Source organism: Eurosta solidaginis, chromosome 1 (genome assembly GCF_040869045.1).
Source record: "Eurosta solidaginis isolate ZX-2024a chromosome 1, ASM4086904v1, whole genome shotgun sequence".
NCBI classification, from domain to species: Eukaryota; Metazoa; Arthropoda; class Insecta; order Diptera; family Tephritidae; genus Eurosta; species Eurosta solidaginis.
In genome coordinates, this window is record NC_090319.1 from 45,292,285 (window position 1) to 45,315,392 (window position 23,108).

The 23,108-nt window shown below is 37.0% G+C and overlaps 3 protein-coding genes across 8 annotated transcripts in view; 1 reads left to right on the forward strand and 2 right to left on the reverse strand.

Moving 5' to 3' along the window:
* The window catches only part of sals (sarcomere length short), a 100,752-nt gene extending 98,802 nt beyond the window's left edge, over nucleotides 1-1,950 (reverse strand). The window contains exon 1 of the mRNA XM_067788799.1: nucleotides 1,770-1,950. Within this exon, the coding sequence (XP_067644900.1) occupies nucleotides 1,770-1,809 (40 nt within the window). The 5' untranslated portion in view covers nucleotides 1,810-1,950. The remainder of the gene's footprint in view (nucleotides 1-1,769) is intronic.
* The window catches only part of LOC137252734 (trichoplein keratin filament-binding protein), a 310,267-nt gene that overhangs the window by 30,678 nt on the left and 256,481 nt on the right, over nucleotides 1-23,108 (forward strand). The gene's annotated exons all lie outside the window — the stretch shown is intronic.
* Nucleotides 2,103-23,108, reverse strand: part of LOC137252761 (peptidoglycan-recognition protein LB-like) — a 122,270-nt gene continuing 101,264 nt past the window's right edge. For 5 of the 6 annotated variants that reach the window (XM_067788870.1, XM_067788862.1, XM_067788857.1 and 2 more), the window contains one exon: nucleotides 2,103-2,233. In XM_067788870.1, coding sequence (XP_067644971.1) covers nucleotides 2,125-2,233 — 109 coding nt within the window. In that variant the 3' untranslated portion in view covers nucleotides 2,103-2,124. Of the gene's footprint in view, nucleotides 2,234-13,597; nucleotides 13,659-23,108 lie in introns of those variants that run through there. The other variant, XM_067788874.1, reaches the window with a different exon arrangement.

Below are 23,108 nucleotides of genomic sequence, written 5' to 3' on the forward strand. Positions count from 1 at the left end.
TATATATATTTGCTCAAGTTATAGTGTTAACGTACGGACAGACGGACGGACGGTTTTGATATTGTTACGAATATTAGCAACACCAAGGGGTACTGTCATCTCTAAGCCGATGCTAAGCAGTTACTTGATGCAAATCAATAAATCAATCATTATGTCTACACATATGTACGTACACGCAGCGGGGAAGCAACGCACAAACACATGTATGTATCTTATCTGAGGTGCTCACAAGAGAGGGCAATAATTTGTGCAAGTATTACTCACACGCATATGAGAAGCTATAAACGTAGTTGCGGCTGGTGATTTTGTAGCTGATAACTAACTATTAAGTTCTGGAATGGAAAAGCCTAGAAGTATGCAACGAGGAAACCAGACAGTATAAAAGGCGACAACAGTAGAGGCGCGAGAATCAGTTTCATTTAAGCTATCAGTTTTGATTAAGCATGCCATTTGTCGAGCAACAGTAGAGTTATTTATTTTGAAGTACTTTAATAAAGACCATTTTGCATTACTGAATAGTGGTGTTATTTATTCAACAGTTTAGTGATTCTATTAGCAGAAAGTTGCAAATAAGAGGATTTGCAAGTAAATTCGTTACAATATATATGGAAATATATATCTATCTCGACTCCTTTATACATGTATAACCAACCGTTTTCAAATCAAAGTTATGATACTGTGGCGAATGTTGACATCACTATGCTGTTAGTAAATAATCACAACAACAAAAACGGCAAGCACCCACAATTATGTACAGGGCAACGAAGAGCATTCCACACACATAACTAGCAGTTAAGAGACAAAGTTCTTACCCACACATACACACGCATATAGCTAAATAACCAAGTATGCGACACAACTGTTCCATCTTCGTGAAAAGTCTATATCTTAGGAGAAATATGCGAACGAAGCAACAGAGAGTATAAAAGCAGCGCAAGCTGAGGAATAACTAATCAGTTTGATTTAAACACGCTTTTGTGGAGTACGTGACAGTGAAGTACAATTTTACTACACCCAAAGTAGTCTAAATAAAGACCGTTTTGTAATACTGAATATTGGAGTTATTTATTCAACAGTTCAGCGATTCGAACGTTAGCAGAAGGTGCAAAATAATCGCAATCACACAGAATTCGTTACAATACTCTGTGTGCAAGTACAGCTGGGTATAAAAAAAAATATGTGCAAAATAAATACAAAGATGCACTATGCTATGAGACAAAAAAGAGTAAGTTAAAAAAGGTATGAGCAAAAAGTAAAAGCGCAAGCAGAGACAAGAACTAAAATAAATACGAGTAAAAGGGGAAGTGCAAAGTAATTAAAAATTACGCAAGTTTAATTCACTTTGTAGTTTTTAGTATCCACATAAATATTTTACAACTTCAAAATGCCTCGCCTGCGAAGGTAATAAAAGAAATTTTACTTTTCCACAGCTAAGTTTAAGTGCTTTGCAATCGCTGAAGTTATCAACTACTTGGAATACTATTTGACTGACAGCTTTGACAAGTTTCTAAATTAGTTAGCTAATAATAAGCTGTTGATTAAGCAAAGAACAAACTGCAATTTCGCTTTGACTTCACAACTAAGAGAATAATTCTGATAATTTAAGTCCTTAATGCGCATTGCCGCAACTCACAAGCAAATACCAAAAGCTAATTGTCATTTCATGTCATCGATACGTACATAATTTTATTCATTATTCAATTTTAATTGGTGAGGGCTTGGTGGTTAAACATTTACGAAAGTATTTTAAATGAGGTCTGCTCTATTACCTTGCGACAAGAACCACTCATCCAGAAAATCCATACCCATGGCTGTTGTTGTTTGAAAATTGCTCACTTATGTATTTCAATTTACCTGTTGAAATAATCTTTGTTTTAGTCGCAGAGTTTGTTAGGCAAAGTGTTATTTTTTGTTTTTTTCTTTTTTTTTTTTAATTTTAGTTGAAAAATGTTTCACTATCCTTCAGTATTTGTTAGTAGTTGGATATTTTGTATAACTTCAATAATTTGCTTTGCGTATTCGTTATCAACATCACGATTGTATTTCTACAACTAATTGACAAATTCAAAGAATGTGTGGGTTCATTTTGGCGTTGTTACACATTTTTCTTTTATATCTTCGTATTTAGTTTGTTTTTGCGTATACGCAATTTGGCGCTGTTCGATTGAATTTGAAATTTAATTGGCATATCAATGAATTGGTGTAATGCAGCATGAAAATGATTAGTTGTACACTGTAAATATAAACTAAAATTTAATTACTAAAATTTTACAATCTTATACATTTGTATATTATTTTTTATTGCCGGTTTTAAGTGCAGGTCTCTTTTTCGCTCTTATTTCGGTTCCAAATCTACAAATAAAGTTTTGGTTGTAAAGACGGAGATTCGTGTTATTAGGGAGCTTTGAGCATTATTGGTGGTAGTGCTTTTGTTTAGCTATATTTTATTAAAATAAGTTGTTAAAAATTAACGATTGTGAGCATACAACGGAATCTACTTGTACTATGGCACTATTGTGAATATTTGATTTGACACTGCATTACCGGCAGTTGCTAATAATTCGCCAGATGGCAGCGTAAGCGCATGTAAGTTCATAGATGTTTGGTTGATAACCGGCAGTTGCTACCATTTGAAAGATGGCAGCGCAAGCGCTTGCAAGTATGTATATGTTTGATTGATAGAACAGCTGATTTCTGTTGATATTTGATATGAGATTTATATTTGTTCTGCAAGATGCGCACGGGTCCGGCTCGTTAGAATAAAAACAATTGGAATTGTTTCGGTTATTTTTTAAAGGATTATTTCTAGACTACTGCGAGATCGTTTCGGAACTGCTTCACAGCTGATTAGAACAACTTAAGGTTTACTTCAGGCAGTGTTTTGGATAATTTTAGAACTAATATTTCTGGACAAATTTAAGAGCATTTCTAGACGACTAGAACTAACTCAGGTTTACTTCAGAATTGTGTTTGGGATCATTCTAGAACTGTTTCGGTTCAAATTAAAATTCTGGACTACTTTGGTATCGTTTTGAGACAATTTGAGAACTGCTGTAAGGCTGATTAAAACTTATTCAAGTTCACATGAGGATGGTGCTCAATATCATTTTAGAACTATGTCTCGACACATTGCAATGCTAGACTATTTCGTAATCATTTTGACACCATTTCGGAACTGGTTCAGAGATGATTACAACTATTTCGATGTAATAGAACTTTCATGGGACAGATTTAAAATAATTTTTGTACTATTTTGGCATAGATCCGGTGTTGTTTAAGGAATAATTTCGAGATTCTCTGAAAGATCATTTCGAGCCGATTTCGAGTAGTGTTTTGGCAGGTCTGCATTTTCTTCCACCGAGTACTCAGTACAGGCTTGTCAAACACTTCTATCAGAATCGCTACGTGCTGTCTTTTTATATCCCCACAACACCACCTGCACAGTGAAACGAAAGTACTCCCTATTAGGGAGAAAAATGAAATGCTGCACAAACACTGAATACCCAGAAATCTGAGCATCCCAACAAACATATGATTGAAGAGGCTCCCTCCCACGGGCTTAAGAAGTCATCTCCGCAAGCATTATGAGAAAATACTGCGCCTGAGACCGCAGCCGTATGTAGAAGAAATACACAAACAGGTACTCAGTGATAGCCACAAAAAGGCGTCGGACCGTTATGCCAGGGATTGGCTGGAGAACCCTGTTCTTTAAAGCTAAATACCCTGAGCTCGTAGAAGAGGAAAGCATTCTTCGTAGGGAGATGCGCGCCACTTTAGTTCAACCTCGATCTGCATACTGTAGCAGGTTAAACTCTTAGCTATTCGCAATCAACTCTGACATACATAATGTAAGTCGTGCATGCAATTTGTCACCACATGTCACCAACCATCTTTTTAATTGAAATGTGAAACGCCTCTAACACCCCTTTCACTCTGGTCCACCCCTGTTGAAACTGCAAGTTTGCATGGACTCCCGTTAGAGCATATTGATGACAATTTGTAATTGGGCTCACCTATGGCATGAGACGAAACACTGCTACAAAAACAACACAACAGCCGATTTCGAGACCATTCGCGATTTTTGTCATGTTTATTTCATAATTATTTGTTGAATAACTGGGATTCTGGACCACGTTAGAACTATGTTCAGATTTTTTTTAACTATCTATGGGAAATTTCTGAGTTGTTTTTGTCATCACTTTTGTGAAACCAAAACTCATTTCGATACTATTTCGAAATAGCTTTCGGGACCTTCTCGGCATTGTATTTTAGCATGATATGTTTAAGAACTTTTAGAAAATAATTTGTGAGTGTAAACAACACCCTGGCAATTTTGTGTTTTAAGTCGATATTACTTCGGGTCAATTAGACCTATACCGATTATATATGGTAAGTGGCTCATACAAAAAAATAAAGTTCCAAACAATTTTATAAAACTACCACCAACCCCGCCAGGCGTTGTTTTGCCCTAACTTTGGTCTAGCTGCATAACTTTTCAGAAGTTTTTACTTTTTTCTCTCTCCCCTTTTTTTTAACATTTTATCCACTCCTCTCCCTTTTTTTCTCTCTAGATCCCTTTCCTTCTCCCTCTCCAGATCCCTATCTCTCATATTGAAAAGCAACTCAGACTCATCCAATGTATTTGATTTTTTCGAAATCATAGGTCTTGGAATTATTTTAGAACGATTTTCCGTCACCTCTTTCAATTTTGGTTTGTAGACAAACCGATATCCACGTATTGCGATCTTGAGTGTTCAATTTCATTCTTTCGTGATCTTGTTTAGTTGTAAGCTTTTGAAGTCTTTCATTGTACCGAAGTGTTCTTTAAGGTACGTCTTGTGTGTGTAGCAGGTAGGCAGTTCGCGAGTATTCGTGAGACCTGTTCGTTAAGTGGGTTTTTGTTTAAAGGGTAGGTGCGATTCGTTAGCAGGTAGAAGTCGTGAAAACAATTTTGTCTGTTTGTGTTTTTTTTTAACTTTTACTTTCTTTATATTAGGCGGGTTCATATTTTTCCACAAGTTTCAGTACAAAACTGGGGTATCTATATGAGACACTAGATACATAGAACATAGTTCATATCTGAGAGACATTACAATGAAAGTAAAAAAAAATCCGCTAGGTTGCGCACGGATCGAGATATACAGAAAATTAATTTTAAAATGGAAATTTTGCGATCGACTTTTAACTAACTTCTCGGTGACCCAGAGACTTGAAACTTAGCACATAGTTTGCGATTCGATGGCACTACAATTCGTGGAAAACAAAATGCCGTCAAATGGCAGACGAATCGAGATAAACGAAAATCCCTGAAAATCCCTGAAAAAACGCAGGGAATCTTGCAATCGATTTTTGAGTAACTTCCCGATGAGCTGGAGATATGAAACTTGAGCAGTAAGTCAGAACCCGGTGACAATGCAATATTTTATCAAAAAAAATGCCGCTGGGTGGCGCGTGGATCGAGATAATAGGAAAATTAATTTTAATTTGGGAATCTTTCAATCCATTTTTAACTAACTTCCCGGTTATCTAGAGACTTGTTACTTAGCACATAGTTCGAGACCTGGTGACAATACAATTTACAGAAAACAAATTCCGCTAGGTGGCGCGCTAAGTGAGATAACTACAAATCCTTGAAAAACGAGGGGAATCTTGCAATCGATTTTTGAGTAACTTCCCGGTGAGCTGGAGATATGAAACTTGAGCCGTAAGTCAGAACCCGGTGACAATGCAATATTTTATCAAAAAATTCCGCCAGGTGGCGCATGGATCGAGATATTAGGAAAATTAATTTTAATTTGGGAGTCTTTCAATCCATTTTTAACTAACTTCCCGGTTACCTAGAGATTTCTAACTTGGCACATAGTTCGAGACGCGGTGACAATACAATTTACAGAAAAAAATTCCGCTAGGTGGCGCGCTAAGTGAGATAACTACAAATCCTTGAAAAACGAGGGGAATCTTGCAATCAATTTTTGAGTAACTTCCCGGTGAGCTAGAGACATGAAACTTGGGCCGTAAATCAGAACCCGGTGACAATGCAACATTTCATCAAAAAAAATTCGCTAGGTGGCACGCGGATCGACATAGTAAGAAAACAAATTTTAATTTGGGAATCTTTCAATCAATTTTTAACTAACTTCCCGGTTACCTAGAGATTTGAAACTTGGCACTTAGTTGGAGGCCTGGTGATAATACAACTTATAGAAAACAAAGTTCCGCTAGGTGGCGGCCTAGTCAAGATAACTGCAAATCCTTTAAAAACGGTGCTATGAGCTAGAGACATGAAACTTGGGCCGTAAGTCAGAACCCGGTGACAATGCAATATTTTATCAAAAAAATTCCGCTGGTTGGCGCATGGATCGAGATATTGAGAAAACTGTACATTGGGAATCTTACAATCGATTTTTAACTAACTTCCTGGATATCTAGAGACTTGAAACCTAAAATATAGTTTAAAACTCGGTGACAGTGCAATGTTTGATCAAAAAATTTGAGCTTCGTTACGCACAAGTCGAACTATTTAGAAGATTAGGCCATACCTTCATGGCTAGCCTCCTGAGTGTTGCAGGCGTTGTAGAATTCCACTTCGTTGAAGGTCCAATTCAATGCACGTCCTTGCATACTTTTAGGCGTCTTTCACCACGACTTTCACCACGATTCTTTTAGACTTTCAGGCATGTGCGAATTTCGCCACGATTTTCAGCTGTGCAAATTAAGTAGCTGACAAACGAGGTGGAATTCTCTTGTTATGATATGAGGTGGAATTCTGTTGTTTTCGCCAGCGAAAAATCCACTTGCGTTTTTGAACAAATAAATAAAGAGAAGAATTTTCACTTAGGAATTACTTAAATTAGTAATCAAAGTTGCAGTTGCCTTTTTGTAGGCAGTTCTAAAAAATTTAAAATAAAAAGATGATAAAAAAGATTTAAGGACTACCTTTATATAAATGGACCAAAAATAGAAGGCAATTTTTCCTTTAATACAGACATAGTCTTGTTGCATTTTGACTAAAAAACTTTAACAATAGCTCTTGTAAAATAACTTGGGATCTAAAATTATAAAGGTAGAGTGCGTGTTTAAATTTTAAATAATCAATTAGTTAATCCCAAGTACATCGTTTGCCTTAAATTGAAAGATTGCGCTCCAACTTTATAGTTTTAAATTCCAAAATTCTTTTACAAGAGCTATTGTTAAAGTTTTTTAGTCAAAATGCAACAAGACTATGTATGTATTAAAGAAAAAATTGCCTTCTATTTTTTGGTCCGTTTATATAAAGGTAGTCCTTAAAAATTTTTTATCATCTTTTTATTTAATTTCTCCATAATTGAAAATTATTTTTTAATTTTGGAATAGAAGATAGAGAATTTTTCATACACATGCCATAGTGCGCAGCTATGGAACCTGGAATCCTTTATCAATAGGCCGATAAAACAAAAATAATTGTTAAATCCACTTCCTGTATAACTTCATAACGAGTATATCTCGCACTGGCCTTGGTGAAACCTCCCATTGCCGGAAGTCCGAATTGCACGCCGATGTGAAATCGACAACCTTCCGATGTCAAACGGATAGTTTTTTGATAAGAAATCTAAATTTTTTCGATAACAAATAGATAACACACCGACTACATTATAGTAAAACTCCGATAACAAACCGTTACCTTTTCGATATCAAATCGCTAACTTTTTGATAACAAATCGATAACTAATATAAAGCATCTCTATTAAAAATCGATAACAAAGTGATAACACCCCAATATAATATTGCTAAAATTCCGATAACAAATCGATTACTTATCGATAGCAAAACTAGGAATTCTTAATAACATATCGATAACTTTTCGATAAATATTCAATAGTTTTTGTTAAAATCGAATTCAACAAAAATTGAATACTTTTCGATAAAGAATCGATTACTCGTTTATGCCTCTCAGTTAACACACTTATGTATATCAATATTATAACTTGTCGGTATATGTAGCATGCCCACATTCCGCCGATAACACAATAGAAACTCATCGACCATAAACCGTTAACAATTCAATAATAAATTTCTAACACGCCGTCCTGTTTAGGTTCCGGCTTCAGTTTTAGCTTCGATTTTGACTTCAAATCTTTTCTTTCCTTTCTCCTACTTTTTTTCCACTTTTGCCTTGTCTTGAGCAAAGATGTTTACGCATCAAACATTTGAAATGCTTTCTTTATATATGTAAATGGATCGAAACGCAGCAGAAAGTATGGTCTTAAACACATATGTACATGTGTATGTATGAGTGCGAAGAAGGCAATATTTGTCAACAGATCGAACATCACAGGAGTGCGGCTTCGAATCCTACTCCCGAGAGAAAAGTTTTTGATAAGACTTACAAGGCATAATCTAAGTATGTGTCAGCTTTTCCGTCCGTTGTTTTTAATTTTAACGAAACATTTTGTGAATGCCATTTTAACAATCACAACTGTATGTTTATTTTACGATTTACAAATACATGTATCGATTTTGCATTGAAATAGTCAACGAATACAAAGATATATTTATAAAAACAAGAGTACTTTATTTAGCAATTGTAATAGCAACAATAACAACAACAATAATATCAGATAGCAATTACATCGGAAATGCAGACAATAACATGTAGAATTGTTAAATTTTTTGTTGTTTACAAAATAAATTGTTCTCACTGACGCGTATCAGCGCTCTTAAAAGCAAACTTATATACATAAATAGAGAACAAAAAGCGAAATGCAATGAAATTAAATTCGAACCGAATTCATGCTTAAAATCTGATATTTGTTGCGCAAAGAAAAACAAAGCAATCAGACAAAGTTTTTGTTGCAAATGAAACATTAACGAATTCGCGTGTGTGTGTGTGTGTGTGCGTGTGTGTGTGTGTGAAAATCAAAAAGCTCAATAGAATCAGTTGCAGTGGCAATAAAAGGACAAACATTTCGGGAAAACTGTTGACAATTTCAATTTGTCACAATGGCAATGACAGCAGCAAAAATAACAACAAATAAACAAACTAATAAAAATAACTATACATATATCGAATAACAGTAATAGCAATAGCAACAGGAACCCGTAAAAACTGCAGCATAAATTGCAGTACCGTTAGCAGCAGCAATAAACATTAACGGTCATCGATGACTGCAACAATAACAATAGCGGCCAATGCATTGCGTTTACTGCAGTAGCTAACAACAACCAACAAAATAAAAACATAAACAAAAACAAAATCAAACGCTGCTCACCAACAATGGCCGCAAACGGCATTTTACAGCTCAATTGCGAATTTGGAGCGAAAAAAGTTATAACAACAACAACAAGCACAGCAATAGCTAGCACCCTATCGCTGCAAACCAGCTAGTCATATACGCATTGCCGTACTTTGTCAAAGGACCAAACAGGCATGTAAAACGCAAAAGGCGCGAATAGGACCATAAAAATGGTTGTTACAACAAAAATAAAAACAAATACACTCACAGCACACATACAACATGCATACATACATGCATAGAAAGCGCAATGAAATGGTGTTTTTTCTGAACACCATTATGTTTGAGCAACCATGAGCGTTTTTTATACTCAGCTGAGCAGAGCTCACAGAGTATATTAACTTTGTTCGCATAACGGTAATCCGTAACGGCATAAACTAATCGATATAGATATATACTTCTATATATCAAAATGATTTGGGTGAAAAAAGAAATTCATTTAGCCATGTCCGTCCGTCTGTCCGTCCGCCTGTAAACACGATAACTTGAGTAAATTTTGAGGTATCTTGATGAAATTTGGTACGTAGGTTCCTGGGCGCTCATCTCAAATCGCTATCTAAAATGAACGAAATCGGACCACAACCACGCCAACTTTTTCGATATCGAAAATTTTGAAAAACCGATAAAGTGCGATAATTCATTACCAAAGACGGATAAAGCGATGAAACTTGGTAGGTGCGTTGACCTTATGACGCAAAATCGAAAATTAGAAAAATTTTGGACAATGGGCGTGGCCCCGCCCGCTTTTAAAAGAAGGTAATTTAAAAGGTTTGGAAGCTTTTATTTGGCAGTCGTTGAAGATATCATGATGAAATTTGGTAGGTACGTTACTCCTATTACTATATGTGTGCTAAATAAAAATTAGCGAAATCGGATAACGAACACGTCCACTTTAAACAATTTTTTTTAACAAAAAATGTAATATCTTTACAGTATAAAAGTAAATTATATCAACATTCAACTCCAGTAATGATATGGTGCAACAAAATACAAAGATAAAAGAAAATTTCAAAATGGGCGTAACTCCGCCCTTTTTGATATAATTCGTCTAGAATACTTTTAATGCCATAAGTCGAACAAAAATTTACCAATCCTTGTGACGGTAACTGTTTTCTGTGAAAATGGGTGAAATCGGTTGAAGCCACACCCAGTTTTTATACACAGTCGACCGTCTGTCCTTCCGCTCGGCCGTTAACACGATAAGTTGCGCAAAAAACGATATATCTAACTAAACTTAGTTCACGTAATTACCTGAAGTCAGTTTATCTTGGTATAAAATATGACCGAAATCCGACTATGACCACGCCTACTTTTCCGATATCGAAAATTACGAAAAATGAAAAAAATGCCATAATTCTGTGCCAAATATGAAAAAAGAGATGAAACATGGTAATTGGATTGGTTTATTGACGCAAAATATAACTTTGGAAAAAACTATAAAATGGGTGTGACACCTACCATATTAAGTAGAAGAAAATGAAAAAGTTCTGCAGGGCGAAATCAAAAGCCCTTGGAATCTTGGCAGAAATACTGTTCGTAGTATGACATATATAAATAAATTAGCGGTACCCGACAGAAGATGTTCTGGGTCGCCCTGGTCCACATTTTGGTCGATATCCCGAATACGCCTTCACATATACAACTAAGGCTACTCCCTTTTAAAACCCTCATTAATACTTTTAATTTGATACCCATAACGTACAAACACATTCAAGAGCCACCCCTGGTCCACCCTTATTGCTATATCTCGAAAAGGCGTCCACCTATAGAATTAAGGCCCACTACGTTTTAAATATTCATTAACACCTTTCATTTGATACACATGTCGTACAAACACATTCCAGGTTTACCCTAGGTTCATTTTGCTAAATGTTGATTTTCCCTTATTTTGTCTCCAAAGCTCTCAGCTGAGTATGTAATGCTCGGTTACACCCGAACTTGGCCTTCCTTACTTGTTTTTTATTCTTTTCAATTTATTGCTTTTTCACTCGATTAACGCTCACACTTTCGTAGCCAACACAAACAAAACATATGTATGTACATACGACGCTAAATGCATTCATAGGTATGAGTAGTTCCACGAGAAATCGATACTTTGTTTAAAACTTGTATTTAGTTCTATAGTAAAGGTTTGACAGAAGAAATTATTTTGCGCTTAGGGCGCTGACTAGTTCGGTGATTTATGCACCTCAAACAGGTGTATACCTCCTGGAGAAGGTTCACAAGAGCGCCAAGTAGAAACAGACTTCGTGAAGAAGGACTCACTTTCCAGTTATCGACCAAAAGCCTGAGGAAGAAATATTATATTTAACCAAATTATTGGGTCAGAAACTAAACTTTATTCCCTTATCCTGTATACACTGAGGACAAGAGCATCAAGTTTAGTGTCTGGGACCAATAATTTTTGTTAAATATATTCTTACATAGAATTTTGGTCAATGACTGGGAAGTGAGTCCTTCTTCGCGAAACCTGCTCATGAGACAACACCTGGGTTCATTCATTCACATTGATGGAAATCTGTATTGAACATTAAATTGAAAGCGAAATATTTTTTCGTACCTAACTGTCATCGGTCAGAAATACCCATGAATAGACATTGCCACGATGATACGGTGTTTGTCAGTTATTGGTTCTATTGAGTGTCATGCAATAATACTGAAGACAGCCATCCGTCAATTTGCAGTAGTATCGTTTCAGGTCTTTTCCCAATGCGATCATCGGGATCATGTATGAAGAACTTAGCATACATATCTGCATATTAGGATGGGTCAAATTGTATGGGGGAAAAAACTTCAGGTGCACATCCAGTTTCTGAATCTATGGGTCATACTAAGTAATATTTTCCATGGGAGGTCTGAAATGAGTTTTGAGCCTCCCTAATTTTGTTAGAAAATTATATGTCCCAATCCGACTTCGAATTTGACATTTATTTTCATGTATTTTATTTGTGAGAGCCGCTATTCGGATTGGGATATAAAATTTTCTAACAAAATTAGGGAGGCTCGAAATTCATTTCATGGTCACATGGTCACATGGACAATATTACTCAGTATGACACATAGATTCGGGAACTGGATGTGCACCTGAAGTTTTTTTCCCCATACAATTTGACCCGCCCTACTGCATATACAGAGACAACGCCCTTGACGGCAAAAATTCCAAGCTTTCGCTAAAACTCTCTTAACGGTCAAGCATTGGGTATTTCTAGTGGTGCGAAAAACTCAAGTGATCCTTTCACACCACAGACGAATAACATAACTTTATAATAGTGTGTTTGAGGCTTTATTCATGGCATAGATGTTGCACATGGTAATTTGGCCAACCTAAATCTACGGCGGAGCAGGCAATTTATAGGAGCTATAATACTACCTAACACTACTAAAGCTCTGAAATTGATATCCACTGATCGTTCTCTTCATGAAAGTGGGATTCGGCGAGTTTGTTTTAATATCAAATCTTCACTATGTAGTAGATATTTCTGGCTAACAGATTCTCGGATAGCCAGGCACATTTTCGGTTCAGCAACAAGTCATTGAAAGCATCTGGTGATGGCCCTAGCTAGGATGCGGAGCGAAACGAATTGCACGATGTACAGGCTCGGCGTGAATCGGCTCTGAGGAATCTTTGCACCCCTAGGACTAGTCGAAGGTCAAAGCTCTCATATATGGATTATTTTTACTGATGAAGATGGATGATCTGATACCATTCAGAAATCATTCATAGGCTGACTAGAGTGACCATTTTGAGATAAGTTTCACTAGGATAGGATAGCAATGCAGAAGCAGTCCTTCAGAATTTTTCCTGGCTATCAAACCATCCGTTATCCTTCGAATTATCTGTGTATAATTGCGACCACAAATTTTAAGAGTGTGAACGCATCTTCCTCACTCGGTGTGAAACTTTGTTATGCTGCGAGACGGGGAATTTTATTTTTAGGTTAATAACAATCACCTTCGCTCGAACACTGCTTGTGCCACTACTCGGAATTAGAGACACTGAGCTTAGTCGGCTCAATATATGTCACGTTTGTAGAAGCTAATGCAGATTAAGTTATAAGCAAACCCTGGAAAATACGAAAAAGTTTATCTCAAAAGAGATCTCGATGTCATCCACGTTTACTATTGTTTTTCTGTTGTACATCCGTGGAATTACCCATATATATATATGTATATCAAGATCTTCACACACACATATGTATAAATACTCCTTTATTTAAGACCAACAACTTTTTTGTCTTTACTATTATATTTTATAACAATTGCTAATTTTCTGCTCGCTTGTGTTTTATATATTGGCTGGCGTTGGCCCTTTATCATTGCTATGCGTTCCGTTGCAGCTATTAATTGTTGTTTTCCACTACACTGGCATGGCGTCTGACATAAATGCTACAAGGGTAAAGCAAAAAAAAAAAAAAACAAACAGGAGAAAGCAATCATAATTATTAGATCAACTGAAAAAAAACTCTTAAGAAAGGACAAACAAAAGTTCGGTAATTTTTTTGTATAAATATTGTACGTTCTGTCAGGTGAAGGGAATGTGAATGGTATTACTTGAACTCATTAATTTCTGTTCGTAGTGAATGCCCTTAGTGAGTTCTAGGTCTGTTATTCCCGACTTAAATCCTAAAAATAAAACAATTAAAAAACATTTTTAAGTTAAACGTCCAATGCTTTTATTTTTTTTAATTGTCTGATCAACGCCCTTCATGTAAGTATTCCCTTGAATAAAACCGTTTAACTTAACATTTTTTTAAAATTATTTTATTTTTAAATTTTTAGTTTTTATTTAATTGCCTATTATTTCTCATTCAGTTTAGTTCATTTAGTGACTCATTATTACAAGGACTCTTTCCTGACAATTTGCTACAATCTATGTCCTCAATACATAATCCTTTCCAAAGACTTTACTCGACTCTGCGGCACGTATGTTGTCCCTCCTCGAACTCCAAAGTATTTTGATGTCACTTCTACGGGACTGTATGTAATATTTATTCCAAATATGAGCCAAATCGGACCACAAATACGAGTATTTTTAATATCTCAATCCTTGCGTCACCTGGCGGCGATTTTTTTCAAATGTCGCTTTCTATTCATGTATGTAATATGTGTTCCAAATATGAGCCTAATTGGAGCACAAATACGTTTTTTTGAATATCTCGATCCTTGCGCCACCTAGCGGCGATTTATTCATAGGTCCTTTCATTCTTGTATATATTATGTGTTCCAAATATGAGCCAAATCGGACCACAGATACGATTTTTACAAATATTTCGATCCATGCGCCACCTATCGGAGTTTTTTTGTCTTATTATTGCATTGTTATCGGGTTCTGAACTATATTCCAAGTTTCAAGCTTGTTTATCGGGTAGTTACTTAAATTTAAATTACAAAATTCCAGCCAGCCAGCCAGCCTGTCAAGTCAAGCTAAACAAAACCGATTAAAAACACTTAATAGGAACTTTAATAGGACCAGAAGATCAACTCCCTTCACCTCTGCTAGATTACCGAGTTAAAGTTATCGAGAAATCGTAGTCAAATTGCTTCCACAACTTTAATTGTGTCCACATCCAGCAAGTCTATTCTAAATATATTTAATTTCAGAAGAACACTCGCTCTGTTTCTATGGAAACACGGTTAGGGCGTTAGATCAGTGGCTAAGGTGATAACGTAGTCTTTTTAAGAATAAGTCAAATGCTGTAAATACATGTTTATGACTATAAGAGACAGATTGAACGTACTTAGATAAAGTTAACAGCTTAGCCTAATAAAAAAGAGTTCAGATGTAACCAAACAGTTCTGTTGAACGCGCCAAAAAATATTCCAGACTCTTTATCTCAGCAACAGGTGGGCAGCTAGTGAGACATCGCAAAACAAATAAGAGGCCAGTAGTTTGGCTGAGTGGATAAAAGTGTCTGGCTTCTACAGCTGCAAGAATTGGTAATCTAGAAACATATCCTAGCGAAATATGATTACGAATTCCTAGGATATTGCAAAAGCGAACTCAATAAAACTAAAAAAGGTCAAGTCACTTTCGGATCGCAGATTTTTAGGCGAATGAAAATTTTTACCCAAACGTTGGCAAGGTAAAAAATCCAAGACTTTTGTTAGGAAAAGTTCTTAGAGAAATGCTTCAGTAAATATTTGGCCAACGAAATTAGGTTGGCTTAGGGTAGGCGTGAATTATTTTCCAGCCAAATGTCATAGGTACCACTTGGGACTCAAGCTTTTGTGTTTTCTTTATGTCCTTCATATCATGCCTCTTCTAAAGGTAATCCTGCCCACATCGTTTCATTTAACTTAACGAACTCTCATTAAACTCTTTTATATTTGCAAAAAAGCTATACCAACTAATAAATATGTATAATTCTCTTCTTACTGTATTTAATTCTTTCATTTTGTTGTTGTTGTAATAAATTTCTAGTATATGCAGTTAGTTGTTCAACGATGCGTGAACGTTTAATTTCCTGCTTAATTAAATTTTGTATCGCATTGAATAGTGACGATAATTGGTCTTGTCATTACAAAGTTTTACTAACAACTTAATGAACATTATTCACAAATAAAAAGTTAGACCACATAATGTTGGCCAAAATGTGTGACATAGTTGGTCAATGAAGTTAAAAGTTTTGACACTTCTGTTCTACATATGTACGTCAATGTGTGCTCGTATATCATGGATAAAAAAGAGTACATACACACTCAAAGTTTAGAATAAATAACTCTCTTGTTTTCCTTTAGCTGAAAATTGTACGAATGTTTATAAAAATACTTTTCAATACTTCTTAGTTTGAGTATTCCTTCAGATTAAACCGTGAACAATAGTTTTCGTCAGCCTCCCCTTACTCGATATTACTGACAAGTATTAAAAACTTCAAAGAAGTCCCATTCTCATTTCATTTGACTAAACCGAGATTTTGTCTCTGACGTTGTCATTATAATTGCCATTGTCATCATGCCGTAATTGCCATTTAAATTATAACTGTCAATGTCATTGATATTGTGATTGTGATTGTCAGTATAATTGTTACTGTCATTGTCTGATGATTTACTGTCATTTATTTGCCATTTTCACTGTCATTACCTTTGTCATTGTCACTGTCACTGTCATTGTCATTGACATTGACATTGTTATTGTAATTGTCATTATCACTGTCATTGTCATTGTCATTATCACTGTCACTGTCATTGTCATTGTCTTTGCCATTGTCATTGCCATTGTCATTGTCATTTGTCAATGTCAATATCATTATCACTGGCATTGTCATTGTCATTGTTATTATTATTGTTATTGTCATTGTCATTATCTTTATTGTTGTCGCTGTTCTTGTAATTGTCATTGCCATTGTCATTGTCACTTTCACTGTAATTCTTGTTGTCACTGTCACTTTCACTATGAACTAGCTAAAAAGGGCACATCCCTTGAAGCTTGCTCCGTTGACGTCCCAATTAGATTGAGCGAGATTAAGAGAAGGCGAGAGGTGAACATGATCGACCAAGCGGGAAAGGCGTGGGTTCAAGCGCGGGGCTGTAAAGTGTCGAAGAATATGTGTAGATCTTACAACCTTAGACTAACAAAGTTGCTTCTATCATTAAAAATGGAGGACTGTAGACTCATGACGGGTATTCTGACTGGAAAATGCTCTCTGGCGTCACATACCATTAAATTAGGCTTGGTCAGTGATAGCAGATGTGAGAAGTGCGGGTTGGAGGAGGAAACGATCGACACGTTTTGTGCTCGTGCCCTGCGCTTGTCAAGCTAAGACTCCAGCTATTAGGAGTGATACAGCTGTCAGATCTAGAAGCAGAAAAAATTACTTAAGTCCTAGAAAGCTTCTAGTATTTGCCAAGAGGACGGAGTTATTTTATAACATAGGTCCGGGTTTTTGATAGGGGTTTTCAGTATGGCCGTTAAAATAAATTGCTGGTAACACCACCGACTCATTCAGTCTATGTGAGTTCTTCATGGACCGCCCAGTTCAACCTAACCTAACATGTCACTGTCACTGTCATTGTCCTTGTAACTGTCATTGTCACTATCATTGTCATTGTAAATGTCATTGTCGTTGTTATTGTCATGCCTTGCAAATTGAGCTCAAAGGCAAGATACTGTTAGATTTAAAATAGTAACACCTCATTATTTTGGTAAGCAATTTGAACTGGAATAAGTATGCCTTCCGGCGATATATTAAGGAAAGCTGTTAATACTCAGAATGCTTTAAAAAGAGTTTGTCTTTACTAAAAATGTGGCGATCGGCTTCCGAGCTCATAATAGAAGCACTCTTTCCCACCCTTATCTCTTAAAACTTAACCGCCTACCGATTTTATTCGGCAAAGCCAGCTTGCTTCAGCGCTGCTAGGCAGAACGAAACTCATCTTTGGAACTATACATGGCATAACTTTCGTCAGGAAGATCAATGGTTACAGTGCTCATGTTCTACTCCCGGAGAGAAACGCTTGAAAAAATGTTAGAAATCTTAACGCCATCTACATAGACTGTTCCAAACTGGATTGCAAGCGAAGCACCGTATTTTCAAAATCAAATCTTACTACACCATTATTTTAAATAAAACAAATATATGCAAGGCGCCGCCATCACTAAGTTACCATTGCAGTATTCCAGGGGCTGAAATAAACAACACAAAACAAAACAACGGACAGCTACTCAAGGCGTTGGCATCCACTCTGGTAGGTCATCGGCGATCCAAGTACTGCAGGCTTATATTGCGCCCTCTTGTGTGATCGATCCTATAAACATTACTGGCAATCGTTCCAAAGAAGATCTAGCTAGAAAAGCCTCTGAGTTAGACGTACATCTTCTATTTATCACAATAGCTCTGAAACTATCACGGTGGTCCAGTTTTCGCGGGCCTTTGATGAACGGTGTAGGAGCAGACCTGTTTCTTACTGTCTAACAGTTCTTAAACTTAAAACCCGCATTGAAAAACCTGAAGCAGAGCTATATATACTCCGCTTTGTCTTAACCTCGTCTTCCGCGCTGCAACCTCTACGAAAATTCGCTAGTTCGCTTTGACCGTCGCTGCGGTGAATAACAACCGAATATGTAAGATGTTGTTGTTTTAGTGCCTGTAACCAATCTGCTTTCACCAACAATATTGCTATTAACCAACCAGTGCGGCCACCGAGGTGTGCTGGTAGTGTGCTCCCGCCCCACAGCACTACGAGTGCATTAGTGCCACCAAAAGCTTTTAAGTCAAAATTCGTTTGCCTTGCAGCTTCGAATATGCCGCTCCTGTCCCTCTGAAAAAGAAGTTCGGCCTAACTCTCCTCGGAGTAAATCGCGCCACGTATTTTGTACATTTAAAAATTAACAATTTTCCGTCTTCCATTCATCAATAACCTCCTATCGTGCTTTGGTTTATAGGTGACCAGCTCCGTGATTCTCTTTCTTTTGGTAACTTTGACACCGATCAATCACTCATAGTTCCATCCATTCTGTGGTCGACCATCACTCGTGACACCATGCAACTGCTCATTGACTCCAGCGGTCATTTTGGGTATCCGTCAACCGATTCAACCTTCACCCGCTCATGATTCTACCAGTAGCTTGGCAGCGTCCACTGACTTCACTGTTACCCGTCCGCTTTTCCTGGTATTTTGAACCGAAAACTGAAATATCTCCCGCTCATATCCAAATCGTCCTGCCGTAAGTTTAAGCACAGCCAAAATTCTAAACTATAAGAGCCTTAGCCGATATTATAACCATAACTCTGACTTCAGCTGTCACGGTATCAGCAATTTTAACTGTAACTGTAACGATACTTAAAGGTACGTACCTTAGTTTCACACTTTGTCTTAGGCATTTCTTTATCTCTAATCCCCCATCATCAGCATATTTGATTACTTACTTACTTACTTAATTGGCACTTAACCGTCTAAACGGTTATGGCAGTCCAACAAGGCACGCCAGTCGCTCCGTCGCTCCGCCAACCAGCGCCAATTGGTCACACCAAGGGAGTTTAAATCGTTTTCCACCTGGTCCTTCCAACGGAGTGGGGGCCGCCCTCTACCTCTGCTTCCATAGGCGGGTTCCGATAGAAACACTTTCTTGGCCGGAGCATCATCATTCATTCGCATAACATGGCCTAGCCAGCGCAGCCGCTGAGTTTAATTCGCTGGACTATGTTTACTGAGCTGATGGTGTTGCTCAACGTCATTTTCCATAGCCGTATAAGTTTTGCGGGGAAACCAAATTCAGACATAGCGGCATATAGGCGGCTCCTTTTCGTGCTGTCGAAGGCGGATTTAAAGTCAACGAAGAGGTGATGTGTGTCGATTCTGTTTTCACGGGTTTTTTCCCAAGATTTGGCGCATTGTGAAAATCTGGTCGATGGTAGATTTACCAGGTCTGAAGCCGCAATGATAAGGTCCAATCAGCCGGTTCACGGTGGGCTTCAATCTTTCGCACAATACACTTGAAAGGACCTTATATGCGATATTAAGAAGGCTGAGTCCACGATAGTTGGTGCATTTTGCAGTATCCCCCTTCTTGTGGACTGGGCAAAGAACACTTATTAGATTCCAACCGTCGGGCATGCATTCGACCGCCCACATTTTGATAAGAAGTTGCTGCATGCGCCTTACCAACTCCTCGCCGCCGTACTTGAATAGCTCCGCAGGCAATCCATCAGCGCCCACGGCCTTGTTGTTTTTCATTTTCCATCTTAACGATCCTTTTTTAATATCTTAATTTAGTTTTCAGTTTATCGCACATTTCCTTTTTTTACGTTTCCGATTTCATTTTTATTCTTCGACCCTTTCCCTTTACCTAGCCTATCTGATTTGGCTTATGAATTGTTGTCTTTGAACCCAATGACAAGACTCTGCTTTAAAGAAGTATGACTTACCTACCATCTAATCGCAAAAGTTTCTTTATAGTTAAACTGATTTGCGTGGTGCGTTGTTGTTTTAATTATGCATAAACTTTCCACACTTTTCAAACTTCCCAAATTTCGCACAAAAAGTGCCACCAAGTTTTGCATTTATTATTTAAATAACAAATTAACCAGCGTAAAGTAGTGACATGAGAACGTCGTCACTTGATTATGACGGGTGCCGGAAGTGCAATAAACCAAATATCATGTAAAAAAGGAAACCACAAAAAATGTTTAAGCCACAACCAACCAATGTTGCAGAAATAAAACTATAAACATTCTGCTCAACCGCAACACTTAAAAATGAAAGATTCATTGTGGTCATGGTGTTTTACCGAGCAGCGAAAAAAAATAACAAAAACAATTTTTAAATAATATTTTAACCACAATTCAGAATTTATAGTTGGCTTTGCTTGTTAAATGAAAAAAAAAAAAAATTATCTTATAATTTGCGAATTATACGCGATGTAAAATATGCGTGGAATTAAAATGCCATGCGAACTGTTTAGCGTTGGCAAATGCCGTGATTTTTGTGGAAGAATGTGATATCAGACTTCTTAGTCGCAGCCATTTTCATTCGTGACTGTGACTCAACAGAAATAAGAGAGCAAAGTAGCCTACACTTCTGATTTGATCAAGGCCTGAAATGTTTTTGGCTATTTGCCAAAATTGAGCTCTATATGGTGGTACCGTGCTCTCTTGTGACAACGAAGATCCTGTGTTCAAGTTCCGGCCAAAGCAACATGAAGGGTTTTCCAAGCCGGGCCGGCCCAAAGCAAACAATGAAAGCTTCTCAGACTTGTTTTTTTTTTTTTTTTTTACTTACCCTTAACGGTGTTAGATTCGTTTCAAATTCTGTTATGTATCGTTAAGAGATATAGGGGTTGCCAATTCTTGTCGTCGCAGACATTTGTTTTCATTTTAAATGCCTACAGTGCTAAGTTTGAGTAGGATGCTTGCTTTTTCTACGCATTGCTTATATACATTTCTGAAAATTTGTTTGGCCATCTCAACAGCAACCCTGCAGACACAACTATGCAGAAGTTTTAAGGGCGCCAACCATGCTCGCCAATTTTGCAAAGGTAAATCGTTTAGCTGTCGATACATAAGTAAAGATCTATGTTTGTATGCAGCTTATGAACATAAAAATTACTTAGCCGATTTTATTCAAATTCGCTGGATAGCTTCACAGCAGCTAGGAGAGTGTTCCTGCGGAGTTTTTTTCCTGGGAGGTGCACCAGGTATCGATATATTCGAACAAGTCATAGTTCGATTTGTATTTACACTTTTTTTTTTGGAAAATGAAACAGGAACCGAGTGGGATTGGGACTTGGGCTGGGACTAGGTTTGTACTGGGACTGGGACTTGGGTTGCGACTAGGTTTGGACTGGGACTGGGACTTTGACTTGGGTTGGGACTAGGATTGGAACTGCGAATAGGTTTGGACTGGGACTGGGACTCGGACTTGGGCTGGGACTAGGTTTGGACTGCGACTGGGACTTAGCATGGGTTGGGACTAGGATTGGAACTGGGACCGAGACTGGGTCTGGCACTGGGACTGGGACTGGACCTGGGACTGGGCCTTGGACTGGGAATAAAAATGGGAAAACGGGATGGGGAAGAATAAAACGAACAAGAGAGAAGAGAACGAAAGAAAGGAGAAAAAGACTGAAAAAGAGGTAGGGCTAAACGGAGATAGGGGGAAAAGGATAGATGGATTGGAAGATAGGTGATGGAAAATACGGAAAGAAAGAGGCACAGATTAATAGAAAGGCAGAGGGAGGAGTGTTTAAAAGAAAAAGGAAAAGAAGGTTAGAGGAGGAGGGAGAGTAGGGGTAAAAATTTCTTAAACTTTATGCAGATATATCAAAGTCAGGCAGAACAACGTCCGCCGGGTCTGCTAGTATTATATAATTTTTCATTCGTTTATGCAGCATGTCTATCAAAATTTAACTACTTTGATAAAGTCTGGTCACACTTGTTTTACCTTAAACATACGTTCATAAAATACTAAATGACTCTTAAGATACCTATAACTATCTTGTCGTAAGAGCTTCTTGTATAGCTCGAAGTCAGTTTCACCTTCATTTTCGAGCCTTCAGTGAAAAATTTAACATCTTTAGCATTATCCGAGATCACCCTCTATTCATTCCTCGAGCGCAGAGCTGGGGAACTTCGATTAGAATTAGAAATCATTACGATTATAAAAATAAAATAATCTAATCATTAGTTTTTTTGATTCTTTAATATTTTAGATTACTAATTGATTATATTAGAACTAATCAAAAATCTAATGGCGATTAGCGACGATTAGCATATCTAATCAAAACTAATCAAAAAAAAATTCGATTAGATTTGTCGATTAGTTTTGATTAGATTTGATTAGATCAACTATTTTGAAATATTTTTGTTGTTTTTTTCGTTTAATTCATAATTTCACTGTAACCATAAACCTTCTTAAACAAGTAAGGAAGGGATTGTCTTCGGCTCATAGCCCTGGTCATTTCGGTACAATTATTGGTGGGTCTATCTCCACTTTTTCTCATACTAATTGTAGTATAAAAATTAAAGGCACGTTCTGAAAAAAAAAAACATGAGATTCTCGACGCTTTAAATATATGCTGATTTATATTACATATGTATCACAAAAAGTTTATATTCGACTTCATTACTCCCAACTTTTCAAATGAAAATTCAGACAATGAATTCCGTCTTGGGGTATTAACTATTCCAGCAAATGAAAACAGCCTTTCGAGGGGCGCTGATGACGTAAGCGGGGTATTGAACGCTAGACACGCTTCCTTCAGTGCACCATATTTATTCCAAATTTCAGGACCTGGTGTCGGGTCATTCAAATACGCATATAGCTGATTGCTAGCCACTTCTTTGAAACCGTTTGACTCGTTTGGTGTATACAAAAATAAATGAAAGAAAACATAATAAT